General features: G+C 50.0%; 1 protein-coding gene across 1 annotated transcript in view; it reads right to left on the reverse strand.

Moving 5' to 3' along the window:
• UGGT2 (UDP-glucose glycoprotein glucosyltransferase 2) overlaps positions 1–19,389 on the reverse strand; it is a 399,382-nt gene extending 379,993 nt beyond the window's left edge. The window contains exons 1-2 of the mRNA XM_073664152.1: positions 19,081–19,389; positions 17,506–17,588 (exon numbers count right to left, since the gene is read on the reverse strand). Of these exons, the coding sequence (XP_073520253.1) occupies positions 17,506–17,588; positions 19,081–19,211 (214 nt within the window). The 5' untranslated portion in view covers positions 19,212–19,389. The remainder of the gene's footprint in view (positions 1–17,505; positions 17,589–19,080) is intronic.
• Positions 19,390–21,329: the final 1,940 nt, after the last annotated feature.

The following is a 21,329-nucleotide window of genomic DNA, read 5'->3' on the forward strand; positions in this document are numbered from 1 at the left end:
AACCGGAGACTCCACCGGTGGGCCCTGGCTTCTCCTTCAGGAGAGTTCATAGTGCCAAGGTGAGGCCATGATGATGATAGAGGCCACCATCTGCTTAGTTTTCTGTTACTTGGAATGCAAGTGCAAGTATGCAGCCAGCCACCCACCCACAGGCCGCAACACTGAACTGTCAGATTTCTGGGCAGCTCTTTGCACTTGAAATATGGCCTTTTAGGCTCGTGGAGGCGGAAGCTTTTCACAACCTCATGCCGGCGGCGGCCAGGTGTCCATACTCGGTCCCCAGCCGCCACTATATTTCCCGGTATCGCCTCCACCTTCCACAAGCACGGGTCCCACAGCATTACCCGTGCCCTCCCCAGTGCACTCACTGGGAAAGACAAACACGTGGACAGGTGAATGTGGCCAGGGACGGTATGGAGCCAGTCCACAACTTTTTTCGCTGAGAGTTGTATTTAGCTCGGTGAAAGGACTGGCATAGAGGGAAACTGTATCTATTCTGCATGTCATTTCTCCCAGGAAGTGCCCTAAAGCTGCTTGCACTTGAATGTGGCCTGAACATTACTGCTGGTACTTTTCTGTGGGAATTTGCTTGCCTCCTACCAGCCTGGAATATTTCCAGCAAACTATGGTACGACGCCATGGTATTAGCACTGCCCCCAGTACCAGTAGCGAAGCCATCACCTATTTCCTTCTCAGGAATTTTATTTGGTAGCCTGAGTGGCTGCCCAAATACATTTTCTCACAAAGGAGCTGAAGATAGAGTGGCAGTAGGTGCAAGTTTCTCCAGCCTGTTAGATATTAGAGGGTGAAAGGCAGCACATTGGATCAGTGGTTAGCACTGAAGCCTTGCAGCGCTGGGATCCTGGGTTCAAATCCCAGCAAGGACAACATCTGCAAGGACTTTGTATGTTCTCGCCGTGTTTGCGTGTTTCCTCCTCAGTAAAAAAGCAGCCATAGAGTGTCCGGGAACCTTCCCCCACACTTTTCTTAGCCAGGACTGCTTCTCGGCAGGGTTGGACGGTCCCACCAGAGAATCCTCTGGTGTGCCTTGGCTTCTACCTCAGGAGAGTTCATGATAGCGCTAACTTTGCAGCTGCTATGGGGCTCTTGAGCGAGTGAGAAAAGTTAGCCCTCAGAATCAAATCCTCTCGTGGGCACAATGTTTTTCAATCTGAAACAGCTTCTCAGTAGGAGTTGTATTTCACCACAGCCATATTCTTTAGCTTGGTGAAAGGACTGGCATAGAGGGAAACCGTATCTACCCCGGCTGTAATTTCTCCATCACCAAGTTCCGCCCATTGTCACACACGACCATGCCTGGCTGTATGTTCAGCGGTGAGAGCCACAGATCAGGCTGCTGTGTTACAGCTTTCAACAACTCTGCAGCGCTGGGCGGTTTGTCAATTAAGCATGTTATCTTCAGCACAGCCTGTTGCCGCTTGTCCAAGGCAGTGCTGTCAGTTTGTGACTGATGTGGTCATTTCGGAGATGGAAGAGGAGGTGAATGAGCTGAACAATGTGATTACATGGAGGTTAAATTGGTGACGCTGTTTTTTATACTAAAGAAAGATCCTATTGTTTTGTTTTTTTTTACGTTTCTTTTTTTTTTTTTTTTTTTTAAGACAAATGCATTCACCGGGAAATTTCATTTTAACATTTTACAACCTTATCTGGCAATGTGGTGTGTGACACATCATCAGACACATCCTGTTTTATTTATGATGGAGGGACTCTGAAAGTCATTAAGCCTATTTTTATAGGGACATCAGACGACCCTTCCTATTCTTAAAAGGCCAGCAGTCGGCCCTAGCTATTGTTAGAGAGCCATCAGCCGGCTATGCTTTGTTGTTCCCATTATTAACAAGTGGGTCTCCTATACTGTTATTGCGTATCCAGTGACTGCAAGGGCTGCCAAAAATTTGGACGCAACCCAATACCCCTTTGAAGAGACATAGAGGAGGGTCTCAGTAAAAAAAATGTTCCCATTATAAAAGAGCGGTACTCCTATAGTGGTAATGCCAATGCAGTGACTGCAAGGGCTGCCAAAATTTGGGAAATTTAAAGACACACAGAGCACGGCCACAGTAACGACAAATTCCCATTAGAAAGTAGAGAGTCTCCCATAGTGTTGGCCTATGCAGTGAATGCAAGGGCTGCCAAAAAATTGGAGACACTTCTATGCCCCTTGGAAGAGACGTGGAGGAGGGCCTCATAAAAAAAATGTTCCCATTAGAAAGGAGCGGGCCTCCTATACTTGTAATGCGCATGCACAAGTGTATGGGCTGACAAACATTTACCCCTGGGGGGTATACATAAACATACTGCATAAAAATTTTTTTTTACGGGCATCATAAACACCCTTTAAAAAAATTATGTGGGTGTTGCATCACGGACCACGGTCACCCTTGTGATATGGTAGTGGAGGATGAGGAGAAGGAGGAGGACAAGAGCAAATAGACAAAATCAGGAAGCGTATACCAATGTGTGGGTGTGAAAAGGTGCATGGGAATACACCTCCCAAGAAAAGACACTGGATTTGAGTTTATGTTACGCTGCTATCATTCGGTGGTGTTGAGAAGTCTGGCCCAATCCAGCCCTCGTTCATTTTTATACGAGTCAGCCTGTCAGGATTTTCAGTTGACAGACGAATTAGCTTATCAGTTATAATTCCACCAGCGGCACTAAAAACCCGCTCTGATAAAACTCTGGCGGCAGGGCAGACCAGGACCTCCAAGGCATAGACAGCCAGTTCATTCCACGTATCCAGCTTGGATACCCAATAATTATAAGGCACAGAGGAATCACGGAGGACGTTGGTACGGTCGGCAAGGTACTCCCTCAGCATCTTCCCAAACTTTGCACTCCTTGTGAGAGTACCCCGCACCTCAGGGCCTGTGCGATGGGAGGGTCTGAAAAAACTCTCCCAGAACTTGGTCGGTGTTCCCCTGCCTCTGCTGGATTGAAGTTGTGTCTCTCTCGCCTGTACTCCTTGGTTGTCCAACGAAGTGTGCCCTCTGCCGCCAGCGTTTTCAGATGGGAATTTTTTTAATAGTTCCGCAACAAGGGCCTTCTGGTACTGCCCCATTTTTGTAGACCTGTCCGCCTCAGGAATAAGAGATATAAAGTTCTCCTTGTAGCGTGGGTCTAGAAGTGTTACCAACTAGTAATGACTGTCACCCAAAATTTGGACAAAGCTCGGGTCACCCAAAATTTTGAGAACGCGAGTGTCATGGAAAAGGCAGCGTAATAAACTCAGCCATGCGTGCCAGACTACTAACAGGCAAGACTTCCGTGTCCTCACCAAGAGGATGACTGACCATGCTCTCCTCCTCTCTGCCCTCAGGCCATCCACACTGAACAGACCGTATGACAGCTGTGCAGGTAGTACCGTCTATAGTGCTTGAAACTAGCTCCTGTCCTTCCTCCTCCTCTTCCTCATTGTCACCCAATCCATTTTGGGATGAGATGAGGCTTGGCTGTGTGTAATCACCCTGTATGGTTCCTTGCTCCATCTCATCGTGCTCCGCCTGCAATGCATCCTCTTTAATTGTGAGCAGAGAGTGTTTCAGAAGACAGAAGCGGGATGGTGACGCTAATCATGGCGTCATCGCCGCTCACCATCTTGGTGGAGTCCTCAAAGTTTTGGAGGATGGTACATATGTCTGACATCAATGTCCACTCCTGAGGTCTTATGTGTGGAGTCTGAACTGAATACCGACGGCCTTGTTGATGCTGGTATTCAACAACTGCCCTCTTCTGCTCACAAATCCTTCAAACATCTGCAGTGTAGAGTTCCAACGCGTGGGGACATCACACACCAGTCTGAGCTGGAAGCTGCAAATGCTGCTGAAAAACTGCAAGGGCGGCGGAAGCTGTAGCTGACTTTCTAAAATGGGCACAGATGGCATACTTTAACAAGCAGATCCGGGAGCTCCGGGTAGGATTTGAGAAACCGCTGAACTACGAGGTTAAGCACATGGGCCAGGCATGGTACGTGTGTGAGCTCACCTCACCTCAGAGCCGCCACCAGGTTCCGGCAATTGTCACACACGACCATGCCTGGCTGTAGGTTCAGCGGTGTGAGCCACAGATCTGCCTGCTCTTTCAGAGCTGTCCACAACTCTTCAGCATTGTGCGGTTTTTCACCTAAGCATACTAGCTTCAGCACAGCCTGTTGCTGCTTGGCCGAGGCAGTGCTGCAGTGCTTTCAGCTTGTGACTGATGTGGTCATTTCAGAGATGGAGGCTGAGGAAGCTGAGGAGGATGAGGTGCAGGAGCTGTAAACCGTGGGGGCAACCCTGATCGACCTAGGGCCCGCAATCCTTGGCCTCGGGAGGACGTGTTCCATCCCAAGGTCCGACTGGGTCCCGGCTTTCACTATGTTAACCCAGTGTGCCATCAGCGAGATGTACCGTCCCTGCCCACAAGCACTTGTCCACGTGTCCGTGGTTAGGTGGACTTTACGGCTAATGTTTTGGGACACATGCTTGTGTAATGCGGGGACAGCACACCGGGAGAAATAGTGGTGGCTGGGGACCGAGCACCGAGGGACGGCCGCCGCCATCACGTTGCGGAATGCCTCCATCTCCACAAGCCTAAAAGGCAACATTTTGAGCGCAAGCAGTCGTGAAATGTGAGAATTTAGTAGTGTGGCCTGTGGGGCGTTGGCTGCATATTTGTGCTTGCGTTCCAAGGACTGGGGTATGGACAACTGAACGCTGTGCTGGGACAAGGACAGGCTTCCTGATGCTGCTACTTGAGAGTGTGCAAAGACAGGTGCAAGGCAGGAGGTGTCTTCGCATGCACCATGGACAGAGGATTAGCTTGCATGCATAACAGCGGAAGAAGCAATGGTGCCACCTGCAGACACTGTTCCTGGACCCTGGGGTTCAGTCCACAAAGTCGGGTGCTTTGCTGCTATGTGCCTGATCATGCTGGTGGTGGTCAGGCTGGTCGTTTTGCCACCCTTGCTGATGATGGCCTTGCAGGTGGTGCAAACGGCCTTTTTGGGGTTATCGGCAGAGTCTTTAAAAAACAACCAGACTCGGGAAGACCTAACAGTTGTACTGGCAACTTCCTTTGTGTTGGTGTTATGGGGAACGGTTGCCTGCCTTCTGTTTGCGGCCACCACACTGCTTCTTCCTGCCTGTTGGTGTGCTCTGCCTCCCTCCCCCTGTGTGCTGCTGTCCTCGCTCTGCATGTCCTCCTGCTAGGTTGGGTCAGTTACTATATCATCTGTAACGGGTCTGGGAGGTGGAACCTCTGAGCAACTATACAAGGGGGCAGTCCTTGTAAGGAAGCGGGTGGCTCCCAGGGAAGGCGGGCAGGTAGTCACGGCTAGTGACGGGGACAGTCTCTGGGTAGAAGGGCAGGAGGTCACGGCAAGTGACGGGGACAGTCTCTAGACAGGCGGGTGGTCACGGCAAGTGACGGCAGAGCCTCCAGGTAGGCTAGCAGGCAGGTAGCAGGTGGACGCTCCCAGGTGAGCGGGCAAGAGTCTCTGGACAGGCAGGTGGTCACAGCAAGTGACGGCGGAGCCTCCAGGTAGGCTAGCAGACAGGTAGTAGGTGAGCGCTCCCCGGTGAGCGGGCAGGCTGGTTCATAGACAGACTGACAGGTGTAGGAAGGCAGACCGTCGGACCGCAGGCTTGCAAGCAGGTAAGCGGATATCAGGCAGGTATCAAGCAGGAATCTGGCAGGTGACTGGCAGGTAACAAGCAGGAATCTGGCAGGTGACTGGCAGGTAACTGGTAACGGGACCTGAGGGCTGAAGCAGAGTGAAGGCTTTGCAACAACATTGCTCGGGCACCTCCATTTTGGAGGAGGTGCCTTATATATGGGAGGTCCTCCGGCAATTGGCCGGGGACTCCTTAGGACGGCGCGCGCGGTCCCTTTAAGAGAGGGGGAGCGCGCGCGCGCCCTAAGCACACTGCCGGGGAAGGAGCACGTGCCGGAAGCAGCGGGGAGAGAAGCGCTGGAGGACGCCGCGCCTGGAGCGGGGAGGTGAGAGGGACGGCGTCTCTGCCAAGTACGGGGCAGAGACGCCGATGCTACAGTACCCCCCCCTTTAGGCCCCCTCTTTTTTTGGCCAGAAAGAAATTTTTCAAGGAGAAGCGGGGCGTTGATGTTCTCCCTGGGTTCCCAAGTTCTCTCCTCAGGACCAAACCCCCTCCAATCCACCAGAAAAAAGGTTTTTCCTCTTACCCTCTTGGAGGCCAGAATACTCTCTACCTAAAAGACGTCATCAGCGGAAACGGAAGCAGGAGGGGCACCTGGATTATTGGAAAAAGAGTTAAAGACAACGGGTTTGAGGAGAGATACGTGGAAGGAGTTGGGAATCCGTAGGGTGGCCGGGAGTTTTAATTTGTAGGCCACAGGGTTAATTTGCCTGAGGACTTCGAAGGGACCGATGAATCGAGGGCCCAACTTGAAGGAGGGTACTTTGAGCCGCACATGTTTGGACGAGAGCCAAACCTTGTCTCCCGGACGGAATTGAGGCGGATCCAGACGTCTCTTATCAGCATATCTCTTCATCCGCTCAGAGGACAGAAGAAGAGCGGACCTAGTACTCTCCCAAATAGTAGAAAATTCGCTGACAAGAGACTCCGCAGCAGGGTTGTCCACAGAAACGGAGACAGGAAGTGGAATCCGGGGATGTTGGCCACCGACTATAAAGAACGGGGATTTGGAAGAGGATTCGCTCTCATGGTTATTGTAAGAGAACTCGGCCCATGGTAGGAGATCCACCCAGTCCGAATGGTTTGCATTAACGAAGTGCCGGAGGTAACTGGTCAGGATCTGATTGATCCGCTCCACTTGACCATTGGACTGTGGGTGGTAAGCGGAGGAGAAGTCCAGGGTGATGTCAAGCAGCTTACATGTGGCTCTCCAGAAGCGTCAGGTGAACTGAACCCCACGATCCGACATGATATGGAGGGGCAGGCCATGGATACGGAAGATGTGGCGGATAAAGTCTTTAGCCAGCTCGGGTGCAGATGGGAGACCAGGCAGGGGAATGAAGTGGGCCATCTTAGAAAAGCGGTCAGCGACAACCCAAATGACTGTACAACCGGCAGAAATAGGAAGATCGGTGATAAAGTCCATAGCAATGTGCTGCCAAGGAGCAGCAGGTACGGGAAGGGGCAGGAGATGGCCGGCTGGAAGATGTCTGGGAACTTTGTTACGGGCACAGGATGAGCAGGCCGCGACGAAGTCTACCACGTCCATACGCAGGGTAGGCCACCAGTAATGCCGGGTAATGAGTTGGAAGGTCTTCTTTTGGCCAGCATGGCCAGCTAGTTTAGAAGAATGTCCCCAGCGAAGAACCCTCTCCCGATCTGGTACAGCTACAAACGTCTTACCGGGTGGGAGACGAGTCAGATCCAAGGGGGCCACATTCATCACCTTGGAGGAGTCGATGATGTGCGTAGGCTCCTCCTCTTGATCGGAGGACAGGAAGGACCGGGACAAGGCATCAGCTTTGACGTTCTTGTCCGCCGGACGGAAATGAAGAATGAAGTCGAAGCGGGCAAAAAACAACGACCACCGGGCCTGGCGAGGATTGAGTCTCTGGGCATTTTGGAGATATGCCAGGTTTTTGTGATTCGTGTAGATAATTACCGGGTAGAGAGCCCCTTCAAGCAGATAGCGCCACTCCCCCAGTGCCAATTTGATGGCTAGCAATTCACGGTCTCCTATGGAGTAGTTGCGCTCAGACGAGGAGAAGATTTTGGAGAAGAAGCCGCAGGTTACCATTCTCCCGGTAGAAGATTTTTGGGTGAGTACCGCTCCGGCTCCGGAGGAGGAGGCATCAACCTCCAGGTAGAATTGTTTATTACAGTCTGGACGGTGCAGGACGGGAGCAGAGGAGAAGGCTTTCTTTAAGGAAAGGAAGGCCTCCTTGGCTTCAGGCGACCATGTCCTGGGATTAGCCCCCTTACGGGTGAGTGCAGATATGGGAGCAATCCGAGATGAGAAGTGTGGGATGAAAAGACGATAGTAATTAGCGAAGCCCAGGAATCGCTGTATCGCCTTCAAACCTTCAGGACGAGGCCATTTTAGAACGGAAGAGAGCTTCTCGGGATCCATTTGCAGACCTGTCTGGGAGATGACATAGCCCAAGAACGGTAGGGAGGTCTGGTCGAAGAAGCACTTCTCGTATTTGGCATAGAAGCCTAAGCAGGACCTGACGAACATCCCTTCGGTGTGTGGGGAGATCCGGAGAGAAGACCAAGATATCGTCCAGGTATACCACTACGCAGGAGTACAGGAGGTCACGGAAGATGTCGTTGACTAGTTCTTGAAAGACAGCGGGAGCATTACAGAGACCGAAGGGCATCACAAGGTACTCATAGTGACCGTCCCGGGTATTGAATGCCGTCTTCCACTCGTCTCCTTGACGAATACGGACCAGGTTATATGCTCCTCGCAGATCCAGCTTGGAGAAGATCCTGGCGCCCTTGAGACGGTCAAACAATTCGGAGATGAGCGGCAGGGGGTATTTTGTTTTTTACCGTGATGAGATTGAGTCCTCTGTAGTCAATACAGGGACGTAGCGAGCCGTCTTTCTTTTTGACAAAGAAGAATCCGGCTCCAGCCGGGGAGGTAGATTTTCGGATAAATCCCCTAGCCAGATTCTCTTCAATGTACTCAGACATGGACCGGGTCTCGGCTGCAGACAACGGGTAGATACGCCCACGGGGAGGAGTGGTGCCAGGTACCAGGTCGATCGGGCAGTCATATGGCCTATGGGGTGGCAACGTCTCTGCTTCCTTCTTACCGAAGACGTCCGCATAGGGCCAGTAAGGAGCCGGAAGACCTGGTAAATTAGCTGGAGTAGGTGGAGGGCGAGCTGGGCGGACCGGAACCAGGCAGGTCCTATGGCAGTCTGGACCCCATCGGAGTACTTCACCGGATCGCCAGTTCAATACGGGTTCGTGTGTCTGGAGCCAAGGTAGATCTAGCAACAGGGAGTGAGAAAGTCCGGACAGCACATGGAATGAGATTTCCTCAGAGTGCAGCATTCCCACCTGCAGGGTTATGGGTTCAGTGACGAGCAGGATGGTCTCCGAGAGAAGTCTTCCATCCACGGAGGCGACTGACAATGGTTCAGCCAGGGGCTTGGTGGGAATACGGTATCTCTCTACCAGAGACTGGGAGATGAGGTTTCCAGCTGCTTCAGAATCCAGGTGGGCGAGTTCAAAGTGATGGTTTTCTCCCCAAGCAATAGAGACCGGTAAAGTCAGAGACGGAGAGGGCTTACTTTTGTCTAGGACGACCTCTCCGAGCGGTCCTAGACACTGGCGTTTCCTGGCTTTTCCGGGCAGGAACGGATGAAGTGCTCCATACTGCCACAATAGAAACAGCTTCCCTCGGCTCGGCGACATTCTTGGCGAGATCTGACCATCTTGGTCTGGTCGATCTGCATAGGTTCAGGCGAGGGCGCCCGCGGAGTGACTGGTTGAGAGGCAGGTCTCAGGGAAGTAGGAGCAGAGCAAGAAAAGTCTTTCTCCCAGGCAGTCTCTTTGGCACGTTCTTGGAACCGGATGCCAATCCGGGTAGCTAGTGACACCAGGTCATCCAGAGTGGTAGGAATGTCCCGACCAGCTAACTCGTCCTTAATCCGACCGGAAAGACCCTCCCAGAAGACGGACACCAGAGCCTCATTTTCCCAGGTAAGCTCAGAAACGAGGGTGCGGAACCGTATGGCATATTGGCCCATGGTAAGACTCCCTTGGCGGAGACGTAGCAGAGAGGAGGCAGAAGAGGTTTTCAGTCCAGGTTCATCGCAGACTTTCCAGAAAGCAGCGAGGAAAGACGGCAGGTCGGACACCAGGGGATCCCCTCTCTCCCACAGGGGATTTAGCCATGCCAGTGCCTCCCCAGTGAGATGGGACATGATGAAGGCCACCTTGGCCCGGTCGGAGATGAACTGGTATGCCAATAGCTCAAAGTGCAGGGTGCACTGGTTTATGAAACCCCGAGCTAAAGTAGGTTCGCCGGCAAAGCGTGGAGGTGCCAGAAGCCGAGGTCCATAGTCGGGTACCATGAAGGGACTGGATTGCGGTACCGCAGGAATGGGCACGGCTGGACCAGAGGTAGACAAAGACGAGTCACACAATGCGCCTAGACGAGAGTTAACGGACCGTAGATAGGACAGTACCACCTCCTGCTGAGTTTTCTGACGTAAGACTTCCTGGTGTAGATCGGAGATCTGGGGACCACCGGGTTCCATGGCCCGAGCAAACTGTAACGGGTCTGGGAGGTGGAACCTCTGAGCAACTATACAAGGGGGCACTCCTTGTAAGGAAGCGGGTGGCTCCCAGGGAAGGCGGGCAGGTAGTCACGGCTAGTGACGGGGACAGTCTCTAGACAGGCGGGTGGTCACGGCAAGTGACGGCAGAGCCTCCAGGTAGGCTAGCAGGCAGGTAGCAGGTGGACGCTCCCAGGCGAGCGGGCAAGAGTCTCTGGACAGGCAGGTGGTCACAGCAAGTGACGGCGGAGCCTCCAGGTAGGCTAGCAGGCAGGTAGCAGGTGAGCGCTCCCAGGTGAGCAGGCAAGAGTCTCTGGACAGGCAGGTGGTCACAGCACGTGACGGCGGAGCCTCCAGGTAGGCTAGCAGACAGGTAGTAGGTGAGCGCTCCCCGGTGAGCGGGCAGGCTGGTTCATAGACAGACTGACAGGTGTCGGAAGGCAGACCGTCGGACCGCAGGCTTGCAAGCAGGTAAGCGGATATCAGGCAGGTATCAAGCAGGAATCTGGCAGGTGACTGGCAGGTAACAAGCAGGAATCTGGCAGGTGACTGGCAGGTAACTGGTAACGGGACCTGAGGGCTAAAGCAGAGTGAAGGCTTTGCAACAACATTGCTCGGGCACCTCCATTTTGGAGGAGGTGCCTTATATATGGGAGGTCCTCCGGCAATTGGCCGGGGACTCCTTAGGACGGCGCGCGCGGTCTATTTAAGAGAGGGGGAGCGCGCCCTAAGCACACTGCCGGGGAAGGAGCGCATGCCGGAAGCAGCGGGGAGAGAAGCGCTGGAGGACGCCGCGCCTGGAGCGGGGAGGTGAGAGGGACGGCGTCTCTGCCAAGTACGGGGCAGAGACGCCGATGCTACATCATCCACCACCTCGTCTTCCACTTCCGCACCCTGGTCCTCCTCCTGACTTTCTGGCAATTGTGTCTCATCATCGTCCACCTCTTGTGACACTTTCCCACCGTCGGCTTCGTGTGACCGTGGCTGCTCAAATATTTGGGCATCACTACACGCTATCTCCTCTTGCCCCGCTTCAAGTGGACCGGGCGAGAGGCCCGAATCTATAAATGGAAAAGTGAACAGCTCTTCAGAGTGTCCAAGTGTGGGATCAGTTGTCTATGGGTACTCGGCATGGTGGGAGGAAGAAGGATCAGGGTGAGGAATATGCAGTCCAGACTCACGGCTACTGAGACTTGACCGTGTGGAAGACAGGGTGGTGGTGGTGGCTAAGTGACTAGAAGCATTATCTGCTATCCAACCAACAACCTTTTGACACTGCTCTGGGTTCAATAGTGGTGTGCTGCGGTCCCCTAGAAATTGGGACAGGAAGGTCAGGCGAGAAGATGTGGGTGTTTGTTGTGGCACAATTTCGGCTAACCCACGGCCTTGTCCTCAGCCTCTGCATGCACCATTACCATCACGTCCAGTTCCGCGTCCCTTGCCACGTGCCTTGCCCATTTTAAATGGAGGACAGTATCTTCCACGCTCACTACAAATGACTGAGTTTGGAGCGAACTTATATGTGATCCGTGTGATAGAGAAAACAGAGTTTTAAATACCTGGCCTGTAGGTAAGTAGTTTGAACAGCAAACTGCGGTGAATTGCTTCAATGGCACACTAAAGGAAATTTTTAATGGAGGCCAGAAATGGCAGTATTTTCTGACAGCGTATATGTGATCCGTGTGACGGAGAAAACACGGTTTTAAATAGCCGGATTTCTAGAGCTCTAATATGGAAAGGAACTGGCTGTATTCTGCAGTGCCAACAAGCAAATTGCGCAGAAAAAAATGGTGTTCTCCGGATTGCTTTTTAAGCAAATAATGAGGATTAAGATCCAAAGAAAAGTATTCCTGGCCCCTGAGACCTGGGCCTTTGTATAGAAATATCTAACAGCAGCAGAAGGCAGAATTGGTATGGAGCCTCTTGTGCTATATGCACTGCAGTCTGCTATATACACTGCCTGCCTATACACCCTGCCTGCCTGATATCTCTGCAGATGGATTAGTCCTCAGAAGGACTGTTTGTTAAGATGGATATGTGTAATGTACGTTTTTTCTCCCTACACTACCTAATACACGATCAAATCTCTCCCTGACACAGCAGCAGCTCTCCCTACACTGTCTGATCCGGAGTGACTGTGACAAGCATGGCGGCGCCAGGTCTGATATAGATCTGATGACCTGCGCGGCCAGCCAATCACTGTAATGCCACAACCAACATGGCTACGGCATTACAGTGCATGGCAGGCAATCCCTGCATGTTCATTGGCTCTCTAAAGAGCGCCAAACATGCAGGGAGGGGACCCGAGTTCCCGCCCGAGCAACCCGGAAATACTCGGCGAGCACCGAGCAGGCTCGCGCATCACTACTTGCTATGTGTTGCAGAAATGACCATCTCCTAAGAATGCCGGCCATGGGCCGGCATCCATAGAGACTGTGCAATGACAGGCACAGGGGTCTTCAGTAGACCCCCGGCTGTCATGCCAACCCATCGGTGCCCCGCAATCATGTGACAGGGGTACCGATGGGCGGAGTTTGTGATGCGCTTCCGGTAAGCAAGAGTTAAATGCCGCTGTCAGTGTTTGACAGCGTCATTTAACATGTTAACAGCCGCGAGTGGATCGCGATTCCACCCGCGGTTGTTAGGGGCACATGACAGCTGATCAAATTAGCTGCCATGTGCCTGAAAAGATGCAGGCTCAGCGCCAGAGCCCGCACCAAAGAGAGGGAGGCGACCTATGACGTACCTATACGTCAAAGGTCGTACAGTGGTTAAGTATTTAAGGTAACAAAGATAATATAAAAGAACATTTGCTCCATTTCTGTGTTTTGGATGTACTCCTGGTTTTGGCTTACAAATAGTGAAACAAAATAGATGGCCACTCCAGTCTATGTGATCGGTCTCTTATTGCAGTTCAGGATCAGTCCTTAGAATCCATCTCATACAACTCTGTATCCTAAAAAGGCTGCTCAGCAGTGTATATGGTATATCATTATCCAAACCCACTATGCTTGTTTTCTGGCTTCAAAATGTCTCAAAATATATAACCTTTTACCTTGTTGCTTTTGGACTTTTCTAACAGGTTACAGCCATACAACAAATTCAATATGTCATATGGCAAAAGAACTGTTGTATATTATAGCAAAAAAAAATCCACGACAGCTCAAACCTGTTGTACATTTGATTTCGGGCACATGGACAGCTCAAAGAGTACGGCGCACCTCCTAATAAATTTGGAACACCTTACTCAAGCGGGCTATGAGAACATGACTGGTGTACAATACTCGTTATGATAAGTTCCCCACAGCATCTATAGGACCAAGGCATCGCTCATGTTATGTTTGACGCTAATTTCAGTGGTTTCACTGGGGCTTACGTCTGAATTCCAGCAAAACAAGATTGGGATCTATGAGCTGACGGGGACATTGACTATAATGATGGAGAAGGAGTGACAGTTTAGGCTGGAAACAAGACGCAGTCTACTACATGTTGCTGCCCGCCTCCAATAGATGTATACGGCTGAAATTTATGTACAACAGCACACTTTGACTCCATCTGCATCACTATAGTCAATGGCCCTGTCAGCGCATATGCCCAAATCTCGTTTTCGGGCGGTTCGGACGTAAGCCACGATAGAGCCACTGAGTGTAGGGTCAAATGTCTTGTGAATATTACCCAAGACAAAAGAACATGTTGACTAGCGCATATAAATAGTTGGTTGCTGCTGCACCCATCAACTATGCAGATGAGAGCACAAAGCCAGTGTTGCCTTTTAGATATCTGTAGACAACATTAATCTTGTAACTGTATACTGTTAACATGCAGATAATCTTGTTAAATACTGAACATACAAATACTGCCTAAGGTGGGTTTTACTTTGGTCATATATTAACTTAAGCAATATTTGAACTTTTCAATCATTGAACATGGCTGTGGACCATTAGATCAGGTTTTTGTTGCTATTTGATGACTAGAATCCAATAAACGTCATGGCTCAGGCAATAAGAGAAGCCACGATGCTTGTGTGAACAAAGCCTTAGATTCCTATAAATCCCTATGGCGATCTAAAGGCAGTATCCGAAATATTGCAGCTACATTGTGCCATGTGACATTCAGAATTGTGGTTTTAAAAGGGAATGGTAGTTCAAATCACATTAATACAAGATGCCATATTATAAGTAAAACAGACAAGGAGGTGTCTCCAAAAATGCAAATTGCAAAGAAACCTCTTATAAATGGGGCTAGACACATCGTTTGTAACAGTCAGAACCCCCCCTATATAGTGATTAGCAGAATGAATAACAAAAACTTAGATTGTTTGGATACAGATTATTAAAAAAGAAGCCCTATACATTCACACATACCTTGTACACATCAATTTTTTACCTCGGACAGCACTAACCCATAGAGTTTCATTGATCCAAACACATCAGTTTAAAAAAAAAATGGATTCCCGTGTCTGACCTGTGAGACCCGGAGCATCTCCTATTCTTATCAGTTTTGCGAATTAGACTTGGCAATTAAACTCTATAGGGATCCATAAAAAACGGATGAAAAATGGAAGACATTCTTTCTACTTTCAGTTTTCCATCTATGTTTTATCTGAACAATTCATAAAAGGGTTTTTACCTTTTAAAAAAGTAGTCCCGAACGCAGGCAAAATAACAAAATCAGACAGTATTTACCTTCCCCGCATTCAGGGCAGTGATTGGCAGCAGCGGTGATGTGAGCTATTAATGTGACAGCAGCCAAGAGTCAGCAGCAGCAGTGGAGAGCAGACTCTGGATCTATGGAGGGCTAGTACTATCTGATTTTGTTATTTTACACAAGTTCTATCATTTGTGGACTATTTATTTTTAAAGGAGAGAAAAAACCCCTTTAAGAGTCAATGGATAAAAAAAAATTCAGACATTATACACCCTTTGGTTTTTAAAATCAAATGCAACACGGATGCAAAACATAGGAGAAAAATGACACGGAAGAAAAACCATTCTGTTTTTCACCTTAGGTTACATTCTCATGAATTTATTAAGAACTGTCTGTTTGTCATTGACAAAACACAGACGATTTTTCATTCATATTGTCCCCCATATCTGCATTCTTCATATCTATATGACAACAGTTAGGCTATGTGCCCACGATGCAGAATTGCTCCGGATTTTTCCTGAGCGTTTCTGCATCTCCCTGGCAGAAAAAACGCATGCGGATTGTACATGCGTTTTTTCAGCCAGGGACAAGCGTTTGTCACGCGTCTTGCACATGCGATTTCGGATACGGGTTGTCAAGCGCTTTCCAAGCGATTTTAGCATCACTTAGAAAAGTGCTTGACAACTTGGTCACACTATATAAATCCATGCAAACGGCATTTTATATAGTGTGACCAAGTTAGTTAAAAAAAAAACAATAAAAAAAAAAAAAACACATTATACTCACCTTCCGATGGCCCCCGGTCTACTTCTCCGACTCCCCGGTGGCCCGCGGTGGTGTAGAAGGACCGTCCATGACGTCATTTAGTCATGTGACAGATCACGCGACTGCCAACGTCAGCGGTCGCGTGACCCGTCACATGACTAAATTACATCATGGAAGGTCCTTTTAGACCATCGCGAGCTGCCGGGGAGCCAGGACGCATCACTAAGGAGACCGGGGGCCATCAGAAGGTGAGTATAATGTGTTTTTTTTTTTACTATGGTACCCGGGTCTGGATGAGAGTCTCCTCTTCTCCAGACCTGGGTACCATCCGCACATTGAATCGCTTAATATCCGCATGTGCACATGAAGTGATGCGGATATTAAGCGATTCAGTGCAAGTCAATGATGGCAAAAACGCCGCGATTATGTAAAATAATTGGTAGTGCTGTGGATTTTTCCGCAATGATAATCCGCAGCATGTGCACATGCGGATTATCATTGGGGAACATTGCAGACCTTCTACCAAGCGTTTTTTAAGCGTTTCTGCGGCGGAATTGCCGCTGCGGAAACGCTTAAAAAACGCATAGTGGGCACAAAGCCTTATTCTTTATACATCAATATTCAAAAAAGTCATACAAGACTAAATGGTTTCCTGTGTTTTTATTTGCACTGAATAATAACGGATGCCACATATGTCCATATTGCATGTGTTTTTATGCACCCATTGAATAGTATAGGTACGTCTCATCCGAAAAACAAAAAATAGTGAAAGCTGAATTTTTTTACCCCACACAGACAGTTATCAGAGTGGAAAAACATTCCAGTGAGCTCACAGATTAACGAACACTGATTTGTATCTTGTCTATGTACAGTCCTTCCTCCACACAGACAACACTTGGACTGAACAAACGTCGTTGTGAATGTACCGTAACACAGATCGGGTAGATCCTCACCCATATATGAATACATAGAGACATGTACATCCATCATACACTTGAGCCAGTACATACATGAATGGCTTCTAGCCCAAGCTAATGCCATGTAGTAACAAGCAACACTGCCCCTAATCAAAAGAGTATAGAAACTTTTTACCTATGTCGTCAGTCTGCCTGCCCAGCACCGTGTTATGCTCTACATGTATCTCATGTGGCACCTCCTCAGGGGAAGGTACTATATGACAGTGGTGGACACAGACAGAAGAAAGCCCCTGTGCAAGAATAGTATACAGGTTGTTTGCAGTCCAATAATGTGTTTAATAGAATCAGTTTGTTGCCTTGGAGGTATATGTGACCCCCCCTTACCCTTTGGAACCCTGTGTCACTACACAGGTTGCAGCAATGCTATGTCTGCCCCTGCTATACGGCATTTAGTTCACCATCAGAGGATGGACAGATATCTGTCTGAGATGGTTTAGAGAATCCTGCACAGATAGGGAATGTAGATTGTGAGCCCCAATGGGGACAGTGATGTCTGTAAAGTGCTGTGGAATTAATGGTGCTAAATAAGTGGGTAAAAAAAAGAAACAAAATTCTGCCTGATAAGTGTGAATGCTTTTGAAGTGCTTCCTATACCTTATACTTATTATGTGTTTAATATGGGTAATAAACGTTGGGACATTTTATAGTTCTACATATAATTATTTTTCACTTATCATATGGTCCGATTACTGCCCTCTGCAGAGGACCTGAGAGAAGACGAACCCGAGCAGATGCCACATTATTTTATGTGCACAACCATATGCTGAGCAGCTTAGAACGGCGATCCAAATACTTTAGAAAGACCCTCACACCCCCCCCTCCAAGCCTAACAAGATTATTTGGAAGGTGAGACACTTCACTTACCCTTGTTTCTGTATATAGTCATCTCCTGCACTGTTCCCAAAAACTGCCAAAACTTGTCATTTCCTTCTTCAGCAATGAATTCACTAAAAAGTAAAAAATACGGTAACTGTTGTATGTTTCCAAGACAGCAGAATAGGAAATAATAACCTGATCTGGGAATATGAAAGGAGCACGTCAGTATGTATGAGGGGGTAAAAGTGGCATCTGCACCGGAGGGCCCTGGAACATTGCTGGTAATCTGGATAAAGCAGTAATCAATTACTAGAATACAGAACTGTAGAATTGATGATAAAAGATCTGTTATACCTGTGCAGCTGCTGCCCCGTGTCCAACCCCAGCTTCTCCCCGTCACGCCCCGTGTCCAACCCCAACCTCTCACCGTCACGCCCCGTGTCCAACCACAGCCCCTCCCCGTCACGCTCGTGTCCAACCACAGCCCCTCCCCGCCACGCCCCGTGTCCAGCCACAGCCCCTCCCCACCACGCCCCGTGTCCAGCCACAGCCCCTCCCCACCACGCCCCGTGTCCAGCCACAGCCTCTCCCCGTCACGCCCCGTGTCCAGCCACAGCCTCTCCCCGTCACGCCCCGTGTCCAGCCACAGCCTCTCCCCGTCACGCCCCGTGTCCAGCCACAACCCCTCCCCGCCACGCCCCGTGTCCAACCACAACCCCTGGCCGCCACGCCCCGTGTCCAACCACAACCCCTCCCCGCCCCGTGTCCAACCACAACCCCGCCCCGTGTCCAACCACAACTCCTCCCCGCCACACCCCGTGTCCAACCACAACCCCTCCCCGCCACGCCCCGTGTCCAACCACAGCTTCTCCCCGTCACGCCCCGTGTCCAACCACAGCTTCTCCCCGTCACGCCCCGTGTCCAACCACAGCTTCTCCCCGTCACGCCCCGTGTCCAACCACAGCTTCTCCCCGTCACGCCCCGTGTCCAACCACAGCTTCTCCCCGTCACGCCCCGTGTCCAACCACAGCCTCTCCCCGTCACGCCCCGTGTCCAACCACAGCCTCTCCCCGTCACGCCCCGTGTCCAACCACAGCCTCTCCCCGTCACGCCCCGTGTCCAACCACAGCCCCTCCCCGTCACGCCCCGTGTCCAACCACAGCTTCTCCCCGTGTCCAACCACAGCCTCTCCAAGGCACGCCCCGTGTCCAACCACAGCCCCTCACTCCTTCTACTGCTAATCATTGGGTACGATTCATGGAAGGCAACTATAGTGGAGGAAGCTGGTAGATGGATATATATGGAGCGTAATCTCCAGACTGCTGGGTACTGGTGAGCTATGCCAAAATGTAGCATAGGGGAATATGTCACTTAAAGGGCCAACATTGGCGCTGCATGATGCTCTAAGAGTTATGCATGTAATTAATCCGCAGTCCTATGAAAAACACAACTAAAGCGCTGTGGAATTAATGGCACTATATAAGATAATAATAATAATAACATCCTAATACTAGCTGTGTCACAGGACAATCTCCGCACTGCTACATCTGCCCCCACACTACACAGCAGCAGATCGTCCCTGTAGGCTTGCATTGTGTAGATATGATGCTGCAGTTACCACACCTGGCCTCCAGTAACAGGGGGCTCTCTGGCCACTTGGCAGCTAAGCTTGCAGTCACTCCTTTGGCTGCAGCCTGGGCAATGAGGCAGGAGAGGGCACAGAGGAGGAGGCAGGCTGTGTGCAGGGCACTCATTGTGCGAGCAAGGAGACTAGCACTAGTGTCAGCTGGTTATGTACGTGGAGACACCGGGATCCCGCCGCCACCGCCGCCGTCCGTCCTCCGCACACAGGATGCTCGCCCTGCACTCACACACCAGCCGCTTCCGGGATCCCCAGGCAGCTGTGAAAGACCCTCACTGCGTGACGTCACGCCGCGCACTTTCATTGGCTGCAAGAAGCCGCTATCCTCCTCTCCATAGCCAATGAGCGTGCGGCAGCTGTCAGCCTCCTGTACCCGCTACTCGCGGTGCTGAGCTGCTGGGGAGTGACGCGTCCGTCCCGGGAGACGTGTGTGTGGCGCGTACATACGGGGGCTGCACTGTGAGGGGGTGGGCTGCTAGGCCTGCTCTATGGGGGTCCTCCCGTTACTGCGCTCTGTACAGCAGCATGCCTCAGAGAAGGGCCACGTGTGCAGCCGGAGACCATGATGTATACCTGCAGCTGTATGCCTACAGTAATGAAGTCCCTGTGTGAAAACCACAGCAGCAAGGCTCTGTGCACACAAGCTTTGTGATCACTCTAGGCAACGCTCCTATGTGGCCGAAGAACGGAGCACTCTCTGCCCAGAATAATTGGGCTGTTTTTCTCATCCGTGTGAATGAGCCTTCAGAGTTTTGTAAATGTTAGTGATTTTTTTTTCTCTAATCTTATTTGTAAATCTATTAAGCAATAACTAAAACACTACAGAAACATCTCAAGAAGACCCCCGGGCACCAGTGTGGGGGTTTTCCAGCCTTCCCATTGACTACACTGAGTGCACAGTTACCAGGTCTGCAAGGGTAAAATTTTGTGAAAAGTAAGAGGTGATTCCTATATCCTTTCTACTGCTGAACTCAGTAAAAATATCGAAAAAATTCCATCACGTACAGCTTTTTCACAAACACTGACTCCATGGGTTTTTTCTTGCACCATACTTTGACACCATTACGTGACCTTTGGTGGATGATTTTGGTGTCATTAGATTGGTTAGAAATGGTTTTTCATGGTGCAGAAGCAGAGAAAAGGAATTCCTTCCATGCTTTTCTCAAGACGGTGCTCTTGTGTACTGCAATGATGTTCCTGGGTGGATGGTAAGAATTTAACATTTAGTACAATGTGAGCGAGAGGAGAGTCTTTATTGATTTATGGAAAAAAAAAGTCTGAAAGCTGTGCTACTGCACAGTGGCAGCAAGTATGCTTCAGTGCCTGTAGGGCAAACTGTGCACTTGAAGGAAATCTATGAGAATTTAGACTTTATTCTCAAGAAACTTAATTACGAGGATCAAGGATGGTCAATATATGGTGATCTGAAAGTTCTTTCTTTACTCCTTGGGCAGCAAGGAGGATACACAAAGTACCCATGCTTTTGTGTGAATCGGACAGGATAGGACTCATCACTGGAGCCAAAAAAGTTGGCCAAGGAGAACATCTTTGCAACCTGGACTCAAGAACATAGATGAAGAAAGTTAAGTTGATCCCACTAAAGTTCTCCTGCCACCACTCCACATTAAGCTTGTACTGGAGCAGTTTGTGAAAGCTCTACTGAAAGAAGAAGAGACTTTTAAGTACCTGTGTACCGAGTTTCATGGACTGTCCGAAGCAAAACTGAAGCAAGGCATTCTTGTGGGTCCGAATATTCGGAAACCCACGCAGGATGACGTGTTCGAAACCAAAATGAAAGCTGTTGAGAAGATGGCTTGGGATTCTTTTTAAAGAAGTCGTGAAGAAGGTAGCAACTAGGTAATTTGTAGGTAACAACAAAGATTCAATATTTAAGTCCATTGTGGAGAACATGCTGAAACGTTTCAAAGCCTTGGGTTGTCTGATGAATTTAACCGATTCGAGACCGTCCACGGTACATAAACGTCCACTCTTGCTGGGCTCTGTGCAGCGCGGACATTTATGAACGGTCGGCGGTCTCGCAACGCTCAGGACCCTGGGGGCCTGCAAGTGCTGCGATTCCAGTGCCAAGCGACAGTTCTGACAGGTAACATCATAGGGATGTTAATCCGTTCCTATCTTCTATATGCCGCAATCCATAGCGATCGTGGCATTTAAAAGATAAGTGACAGCTGGTTTTGCGGTGATTGGGATTCCCACGTACCTTTATATG

This window comes from Phyllobates terribilis, unplaced genomic scaffold (genome assembly GCF_046119375.1).
Source record: "Phyllobates terribilis strain yellow unplaced genomic scaffold, ASM4611937v1 Scaffold_2__4_contigs__length_985480577, whole genome shotgun sequence".
NCBI classification, from domain to species: Eukaryota; Metazoa; Chordata; class Amphibia; order Anura; family Dendrobatidae; genus Phyllobates; species Phyllobates terribilis.